General features: G+C 43.8%; 1 protein-coding gene across 1 annotated transcript in view; it reads right to left on the bottom strand.

The window, feature by feature from the left end:
• LOC104409726 (ATP-binding cassette sub-family G member 2-like) overlaps positions 1 to 7,870 on the bottom strand; it is a 15,276-nt gene extending 7,406 nt beyond the window's left edge. The window contains exons 1-7 of the mRNA XM_010019683.1: positions 7,587 to 7,870; positions 6,940 to 6,999; positions 5,548 to 5,662; positions 4,186 to 4,338; positions 3,279 to 3,436; positions 2,036 to 2,187; positions 712 to 828 (exon numbers count right to left, since the gene is read on the bottom strand). Of these exons, the coding sequence (XP_010017985.1) occupies positions 712 to 828; positions 2,036 to 2,187; positions 3,279 to 3,436; positions 4,186 to 4,338; positions 5,548 to 5,662; positions 6,940 to 6,999; positions 7,587 to 7,870 (1,039 nt within the window). The remainder of the gene's footprint in view (positions 1 to 711; positions 829 to 2,035; positions 2,188 to 3,278; positions 3,437 to 4,185; positions 4,339 to 5,547; positions 5,663 to 6,939; positions 7,000 to 7,586) is intronic.
• Positions 7,871 to 9,756: the final 1,886 nt, after the last annotated feature.

Here is a 9,756-nt window from a genome sequence, read left to right as displayed (position 1 = left end):
ATCTGAATTGTTCAAGCCTTAGCTCTGATCTTATGAGGCTAGCTTGAGTGAGAGGGCTTCCCTACAGTTTTAATCAAACCTAGCAAATGTGCCTGTTCTTTGTGGCACAAAAATGGCCTTATTCTTGGAATGAGGGACCATAAACCTTTTGTTTCACTTAATTTGGGGGAAATCAATGTTTGCTCTGATCCCTTTCCCCATCCCCAAAAAGCACTATTATGAAAACTGTTCCCTGATGTTCAGTCATGGATATGCTACAGAATCCCCAAAGAAGTATTTCCTAAAATTTCACTCACTATATTTTTAGAGTTTTTTCTCTAATTTAATTCAAATCTTTCTCACTGTACTGTAAATCTATTACTCCTTAGCCTGTTTTCCCTGCAGCAGTCTCTTAGGTGACTGAAACCTTGTCTTATGTCAGCTGTCTCTTGAGTCTAAACAATTGTAGTTTTTCAGTCTTTCCCACATAGGTTTTGTGAATTGCTGATATTTATCACTGCTTTCCTATATTACTAAAGGAAAAAAAAAATCCCTTTAAAAGTTTTCTGAGCGGTTTAAAGAAGTCCAAACCAAAGTATATCTATGAGTAGGAAAAATAAAAAGATAATGTGCCGTTAGACTGGAGGAAACCCAGAGAATAAAAGCTTGCCATCACCACATACATCTTGTCCTCTACACCAGCCAACAGTGGATTTCTTCTTCACAATTTACCTTTTCCTGTGACCTCAGGACTGCAATTGTCCTTGCTTGCTGCTACAGCAGTTGAATCACCATTTATGATATCAAGGAAGAAGTCAGCTGGATTGTTGAAGGGTTCACATTCATATCCTTAAAAAAAAAACAAACCAAACCAAACAAATCCACACATGCAACACGTTTGTATTGCACAGACCACAGCTTGGAAAAATCAGATCTAATACTATATCACCCTTCCACAACACTGCTGCAAGAGAACTTCACTGCTTTCCACGAGCATTAGTTTACAGAAGTTGAATGGACAGGATTTAGGAGACAGTGAATCTGAGGTATCTATACAGAACTTCGAAGTTGCTTATTCTCCACTGATTTCAGGTGAGAAGAAATCTGTAAGTTGCTTCTACTCAGCTAGCTCAGCATACACAGCTCTTGCCTCCTTCCCAGTGCTGTTCAACCACATCCCACACTGAGACACACAGTATCTCAGGAGAAGTTGCTGTATGTCTTCTCTACAGCCTCAGATGCTTGCTCTAGAAGATCAACTCTTGCTTGTGTTCCCTTGGTCACAAGGAAGAGGAAGGGCTGTCCAAGAGAAGCTTCTTATAATATGGTTCTAGCTATGGGATGGGTGGGGACAGGTGTGAAGGGTGGGAGAGAAAAAAAGGCAAGGATGCTTATACTATAGCATTCCTGTGAGAAACTAAGTGAGGTGGGATACTAAGAGGAGGAGCAAAAGTAGGGATATTGGTTAAAGCATCTCCCTTAAAGCCAAGGAAAGCTTATAGTCCAGTGTGTCTCCATGGCTGCATCTAGAGTGGATTGGAAACTCATTCTGCATTCTGTCCATTCTAGTCAGAAACCCTCACCCCTGGAGAGGAGGCAGCCATCCAACAGTGCAATTAAACCATGTTAAGACATACCATAATTTTGTCCTCTTGGTTGCCCACCTGCATTCAGACTAGAGCAGATTCTTAGATCAGCCCATACAGACTGCTGCAAATCAGCAGGCTGTGGTTCAAAACCCACTGGGTCTGACATCTAGGCCTGGTAGAACTATAAATATCTTGTCTGTTGTGCATCATGCTTCTAAATGTCCAAGCAATTCTGGGGTTTTGTCCTGATACAAGGCAAAACAAAGGCAGGAGAGAACCATGCTCTGCTATGTGAAAAAAATTGGGGTTACTTTTTGTTTTCTTCCTGTGTTAACATAACACATGTGTACAGCCTCCAGTATCACAGTGATAAAACACCACAGGACTGATCCAGTGCTAGGGTAAGAACCTACCCACAGATTAAACTCATTAGCCAGTTGCCTTCATTCTTGGCACGGTAGACTTACCAATAGAACTGAAATACTCCAGGGCCTGCTTTGCAGGACCATGGTACAGCACCTTTCCCAAAGCTAGTAATGTCAGACTGTCAAACAGCTTGAATATGGAATAGCGGGGCTGATGGATGGAAAATATGATGGTTCGCCCTCTTCTTGAGAGCCTGAAATAGAAACAAAATATCTCTCAAATAAACCACCCTTTGCATTTCAGAAAGGTCATGTCAACCTGAACAAAAAACAAGCATCCAAATCCAAGAAAAATACTTGTCAACTTCTCAGGGTAATGATGCAGAAAAGCTGTAGTTTCCCCTTCTCTATGTCAGATGCTGCCTGCAAGACCTTCAAGACAGCACCCATCATTACAAGAGACCATCATCTCAGTCCAGGTAGACTAAATATGATGTTGTCTGTAGCTAGCAAAGGTTGAGATCAGAGTCACGTATAAACCCTCCCCACATTTTCTATACCAGGCTGCAACCTGACTAACTGGAATAGTCCTACTGCACTCAATAGCAGTACTTATATAGCAGGCTGCAGAAGTCTGGCCAGCTGAGATTTCTCTTAGCTTTCCTGACGAAGATTTACTCTCTAAAAAAAGTCCGAATTAGTTTTCCTTTGGATTTTTCAGAAGTTCTTACAAGTGCTTTAGCCCTGATGCTCAACAATTACCCTTGCTGATCAAAGACCTCTATCCACAAACAGCAGAGAAAAACATCCCCCCAGGCAAAACCAGACAACATGCTTCAATCCCAGCAGGAGGGTTAGGAGCTTGTTCTCATTAAATAGGCCTTGTTTGGTCCTTTTTCTACCAGAAGACAGTTCATCTCCAAAACACAGGAGATGAAGGTAAACACTGAAAGTAATTCTGCAGGTGAAGTCTGATCTGAGTTCAATGCTGTTGCCAGAGTGGAGGAAGAGGCTTTGTAATAAACTCAGCTGGAAGGCCAAGAAATCATGATTACAAGGCTTGACCTCCCAGTCCACCCCTGTGGACTTTGTCTGTGGCAAAGGACAGCTGTCTAAGCTACATCTTTTTGGGCTCCAGTCCAATGCATACTATGGAAGGCCTCCCATCAGCTTCAGAAGGCTCTGGATGAGACCCAGATAAATAATTTACTACCACTTCTGAGTCTATTTGTTTAGCTTTTTTTTTTTTTTAAAGAGCACTGTAGCTACTCAGTCATAACAGCATTCCTTTTCTAACTGAGTTGACAATGAAAATGCAATAGAGCCCTTAAGAACTGACTCTTACTTCTTCAAGAGGATAAGGACTGCATTGGCTGTGCTGGCATCAAGGCCAGTTGTTGGCTCATCCAGAAAAAGGACTGGTGGCTCTGTGATGAGCTCCATCCCAATGTTGGTTCTCTTCCGCTCCCCTCCAGACACTCCCCGGATCAATTCAGTTCCTACCTACAAGCACAAGAAATTGGACATTTGAAACAAGGGCTAGTCAGCCTGTGCTGTGGAGTTCAGGGTTTTCCACACCCAACAGCCCCATTAGTGAACTCTAGGGCCAGCAGCAGATCATGGGTCTGACCCAGTGTGAGGGACTGTAGCGGTAAGCAGAGCATGATTTTCAGAGATACCAGGCACCTTATGACTTCAGGAAACAAGGATGACACTTGACAAGGAAGAGCCAGAATAAGGCCACAGCAGTCAGAGGTGACATTGGTGTTCAGGGATGCCTTTTGTTGGTAGCTCACCTGCTGCTCAAGTAAAAGTGGGGTAAGTAAAGTGGAAGTAAATTAAGAGTAAAGATGCTGCTGGGAGGAATAAGCTCTGCAGAGAACTCCATCACAGGGCAGTTTTCCATCCCTCCCAACTTTCAGCACTATAAAAACAATCTCCCTGTCTTGTTCCACAAAGCCAGGAAGTGACTGTGCAGCTTTCCAAGGTGCTATGACTAGGTGACTTTTTCCCCTCTGAACTTACACAACGTGCTGGACATAGTCCAAAATCCCCCATTTTTAGTAGCAAATACACATACCTCTTTCCAAGCTACCTCCTGAGCTGGAGACTGATTTCTTGTTTGCAATATGCTTTAGTCAGGTTCCTTCTTAGCTTAGTGTAGCTGCACTACATACGCAATATTGCCCAGAGTCAACTAGTTCAGTTTCCAGAAGTAGTATGATTTTGAAAAAGGTGTTCTCACTGCTCACCTTAGCATCAGCCACTTTACTTAATCCCAGCTCGCTGATAATCTGGGTGACTCGCTCTTCCTTCTCTTTAACACTGATAGAGCTAGGGAGTCGCAGGGCAGCAGAGAAGTGCAAGTTCTCCCTCACCGTCATTGTGCCCATGACAACATCATCCTGAAAACAGTACAAATGGACAGTTGGAAAGCCTTCTCAGCTACCTAACTGGGCACCAGAGTCCCTGTAGTAGCAGTTGCTGGATAAGCTATGGGCAACAGTGGAAACTGGACTGAGGGACAACCTCTGCTTCAAAATTTATGTAGCACAAAATTCAAGGTCACCATATGATGGGAGAAGGGCTGCAACATCTTATATGTCTTATATAATCGTCTGCATAAAACCGACCCCATAAGTGTGTATGTATTTATGTATTTAGACCTTAACTGTTTTTTGTAGTCTATGGGCCATCTTTATTGATCTAGGGAGTACTGCACAGGGGTGGGAGGGAAGAGAGACCATTTAATGTCTCACCTAGTTGCCTATCATTCTAAGGTTAAGTTTGGTTGCTTTGGTTGTTTGAGACAAAAGTGTCTTGAACTGGGACCACGTGCAAGAAACTTCCTGGCCATTCACGAAACACTCCGGTTTTGGGGATCTTTGACCTGCAGCATCAAGACCCAGCATCAGTCTCGTCACATGCATGCTCCCAGAGCCCCCCACCTGACAGCTTTCAGAAAAGCTGCCTATTCCACATCTGTCTGCAGTCAGAAGCCCAGATAGTTTCCAGATTTGACTGCTCATATAGTTGCCAAGAGTCCCCTTCTCCTCAGCTCCCCCAGGGCTTTGAGGGTCTATTCTTGGTCCAGGCCTCCACCCACTTCCGCAGATTCAGCCAGCTTTTCCTGCCTCTGAGTGAAACGAGGCTCTGTCCCAGCCAGCCAGAATAAGAGGAAGAACAGCAGGGATCTATTTACTTCCTAGAATTATTGTGTGATAGCTTGAAGGTACTTCTGCCAGCTAGAACTCCTTCTGAGTTTCACAACAAGAGCTTTTGGGCATTGTGGGTTTTTTCCTCACCTTTTTTATTTTTTTAAACCCTTGCTACACTTCAGGGCAGAGCCCAAAGCCACAATTGTCTAGTGGTTGGACATCCATTTGGCTTTGGGAAGACAAACACCTCCATGCTTGACTTGGCTGAAGTAATGGTTTGATCCTCGTCTTCTACATCCCAGAAAAAATAGTAAATACTGTAACATTTGAGTTATCAAATTAGACTCTGTAGGGATCACTGAAAATTACCTCAACCTAGTAAGTTCATGCTTTGCTCATCTGATGTGGCCTTCCCTCCCAATGGTTCCCAGGCCTCCACTGAAGGCAGTTACTCACCTGCACAACGTATCCTGAGATGCACTTGAAATTTGGAGGTTGTGGGATGCCATCTATAAGCACTTCTCCAGACAGGCCTGCTGGGTCTTTTCTGGCAGCCAGCACATCTAGGAGACTTCAGACAAACACCAGGCATTAGTTTTTGCCATAATAGCTGTTTTTACCTTTGACTGGATAAGTACCACCAGTCACAACTGCAGTTACAGCCTGCTAAGGGCATGCTACAAGCCAAAGGGCACAGCAAGGGGCTTCCTCTACTCTGGGGAAGCTCTTTGTACAGAAAGTCAGGTGTAGATACATGATTTTCAGCACAAGGTGTGCCACAGCAGTACTGTAGTATACAGATCCTTACAACTCAAAGCAGCCAACCTGCTACAGACATGAGCTCATCCTCCATATTAACAGCTAACCTCAAATGCACAGAGGCAAAACCACCCTGGCCAAGTAGTTGCAGTCTGCTCTCCAGTCAGGGGAGCACAGAATTAACTACTTTGATCTCAAGGAAATTAATCCAAATGGGTATAAACAAGATTAGAGTTAAGATTAATTCTAGAAAATTATTTTGTTTTAACGTATCACTGGATTCTCCTTGCTGCCAATGCAGAAACCAATCTGTCTGCTAGGTATGCAAACACTTCTGTGACAAAGTGCTTGAAAACGTCCTGATTAGCCAGCAGTCTCCTAAGAGTGGAAGATCAAGGGTCACCACAAAGGCACGCCTGTGTGAACCCTGGCCATATTTGCCAGTCTCTGATATTCTGAAAGGCAGAGTGACAAAGAGTTCTTTTACGGTAGTTACACGGAAACTAGCATCAGCACTAGCTGGAGATAGTCTGCATGGTATTTCTCTCTGCTTTCATCCAAAGAACTCAAGCACATGTGCACCCCCACCACCAGGCCACAGTCAAGTTGAGGTTGAGGATCCAGAGCATCCTACAGACATTACACCACATTCCTGTCAGTTGTCAGAGAGGGGTTTCGCCCAGCATCTTCAAGGAAGTCCTGCTGCAGTGACTTCGCAGGGGATGACATCTCTCTTGCCCCAAAGGAGCTTGCAGCCCCCTCACCACCCCAATACAGGTCTAGGACAGAGCCTATACCTGAGCTCCAGTCACCCCAGTTCAGCCTGGTATCATAACTCAGGCAACCACCAAAGGTGACTGCAGTAATATGGACCACCAATCAGAGCAGATGAGAAGTGTGACACTGATGCTGGGCAAGAACTGCAGCAGAGCATACAGAGGGACAGGACATCAAACTGCATCACTAGATTTCTCACAGGCATGCAAGGTCTGAGCCTGCAGATCCCTCACATCTCCCTCAACCCTCAGAACCCAAAATCCTCTTTGAACAGCTGAATGTCCATTTGAAGGAGCAGAAGAAAGTACTCACGAAGATTTACCACTGCCTGTTGGCCCCAGGATAGCATTCAAGCCTGGCTTCATAATGCCACTGGAAGAAGGAAAGAGTTATTTCCAAATGGAGGACTGTTCACATGCAGATCATAGCAGAGGTAAGGTGTGAACAAAATGCTGTCGAAAGGAAAACTCAGAGATTATTTTAAACTTCTCTTTAAATCGGAAATCAATAAGCATTTTTTCCTTTTTTGTCTCAGACTGACAGTCAGAATAGAACCAGAGCTGTACATAAAAAGCAATCTACAAAAGACAGAAAGTGTGTGTCTTCCCTGCTGAGCTGGGTCTTGAAAAGAAGAAACAATCATTCTCTGCTGCTCGTTTCCTCTGACTGCAGCTTGAACCACAGTTAAGGGAACCCTTAGATCTTCTTGCAGAAGAGTTCACACAAGTTTGATCCTAATTTGCTCAGACCAATAACTGAAACTGCTCCAACTGCTCCAGCTATATCCCAGCTATTTTGCCTAAAAACAAACTGGAAAGTGCTCACATGAACTGCAGACTGGCAGGAAGGTAGTAACTTCTTCACCAGCACAGCTGGATCTGGAAGGTAACTCTGAGGTCACTGATTCACAGAAGCAGATTAATTCTACCCTCCGGTATTTTAGTTAAGCAAGAACTTACTAAACATTATGAAGGATCTTCTTTTCCACAGTTTTCCGTTTACATAGGAATCCACTGGACTGCTTAACGGAGTACTGGATGTTATGGAAACTCACAACAGAGCCCCGAGGGGATCGGATGGACTCTCGTGTGGGAAGAGAACGTTGGAAGTTGCCCACTTCTTCCTCTTCTCCAACAGAAATAATGCTGTGATCAGATGTGTCTGCCATCATGTCTCTGTTACGTCGGTCAAGCTCCACTGCATGGAGTTTTTTGAGGCTACTGTTGTTTTGAGCGGTTCCCATCTGTTGAGAGAAGGAACACACAAATATGCAGGGAAGGAGACAAGCAAGCAAAGACTCCTGTAGAAAGTGTCTTGGAAAAGAAAGTCCAATGCACAGCACACCAATCCTTACATGTGCCAAGTTTCCAAAAGGATGAATGGATATCTGCAATGGAAGACATTCAGTAGTCTCCAAAAGTACAGAAACCCACAGATTTAGAATAATACACATAGCCTTTAAGAACAAGACATGTATGTTTTGAAGTGATGCTAGCTCAAAGAGTATCTAATGAGGTAAAAACCGAATTTATCTGTGATGGTCACCTTCTTGCTCAACACAGTAGGGACTACAAACACAAACTGCTACCACTTAAACTAAAGAGATTCTAGCTCCTGTACCTCAGGTATAACATGCTTAAGCCAGCAGAGAAAACCTACTAATGAACCTGTATGAAGAACCACAGGAAGGAAGATGCTGTGCTTATGAAGGCCAGTCACCTGCACCTTGTTTGCTGCCACAAGTTTGTTTCAAAGATACCAATGTGACTAAAATAACAGTTACACATGCTGCTTATCATGTTTCAGTCACACCAGTATCAGGATACTTCACAACTACAAATAGGAAGAGAAATTTGTATGTCTGCAGGCACCATTTACCCTGAACATTAGAAGCTTCCCTCCTTTCCCTCTCCCCCCAACAGGTAGAGATATGGGACATGTCACAGTAAGGAGAAACATGGTACAAACTGGTGCATTAAGGAAAATTAAATATGCTACCTATTTGTAATCACAAAGTTACAAAGCATTCTGGTTCAAGCAGGTAAGTTGACTCTAGCTCAATGCCTGAAAGGGAAGACATGTGAACAGCAAAGGGAAGGAACCATTCTCCCTGTCCATGCTTCAGAGCCTACATAGTAGGAACTGCATCATTATGGGTATAACCATTAATATTGGTCACTTGTTAGTCACAGCAGCAGAGCTCTTTTGTCAGGGGGCTGCTTCCCTTTACGTTACTGTAACTGATGGAGACCAAGTTTGGATCCCTTCATCCATTAAAAAAAAAAAAAAAAAAAAAGGAAAAGAAATAAAAAGAAAAAAAAGTCAAGTTCTTGCCTTGATGTTACATGTGAAGAACTTGGAAAGCCTACAGTCCCCAAATTCTACAGCCTGTGTAAGGCCTGGGCATAACCTGTACCCTGCCTTTTTAGCCAGGTGCCCTCACAGCCGTAAGTCTTCCTGTCCCTTTTCCAGGAAACTACAAAGCAAAGAAGTGAGGAATTGCTACATTTCTCAGGCATAAAGATGGTCATCCTTTTAAGAACCTGGAGCTGCAAGTTGACACATTTAAAGAAACAGGAATAGCCCTTTCCTCTCTGCCTTTTCTATCACTTAAAGCTCAGGAAGTTGCAGTAGGTTTGGGTGTTGTTTATTTTTCCTTTATAAGTAAAATAAAAGTGGTGGGGAGAAAGCAGGGTTGTTTAGCTTGGACACATCCTGAACTCTAAAGCTGGTTACCCCTGCGAAAGCCTTGCTTATGGGAAATAAGAAAGGATATGCTGATTACATCAGCAGGAGAAGGCTTATATACTTGAAAGGTTGCACAACCCATCAGAAGGGAGAAAAAAAAAAGTCAGGATGGCAGTGACACCAGGGGCAAAGACCTGTTAGACTTTTGAACACTTCCCTGTCTCGTATACCTCAATCTCTCCTGGATAGGTTCTGTATTTTCTGTGTTTTATTACACCCATAAACTTCCATACGGGTCCTTGCAAAGCTGCTGATTAGCACCAGCAAACCAAACCACCGCCGCGGGTATGTGCAGGGATGACAGGAGGTTGAGAAAAGCTTAGCAGAGGCTGAAGGTAGGACAGGCAGCAGCAGCGCCCCAAAAGCCCCTCCGGCCTCTCA

The sequence above is a fragment of the Nestor notabilis genome, unplaced genomic scaffold (assembly GCF_000696875.1).
Source record: "Nestor notabilis isolate BGI_N333 unplaced genomic scaffold, ASM69687v1 scaffold26028, whole genome shotgun sequence".
Taxonomy (NCBI): domain Eukaryota; kingdom Metazoa; phylum Chordata; class Aves; order Psittaciformes; family Psittacidae; genus Nestor; species Nestor notabilis.
The sequence above is the reverse complement of the archived record's forward strand: the minus strand, read 5'-3'. Positions and strand labels throughout refer to the sequence as shown.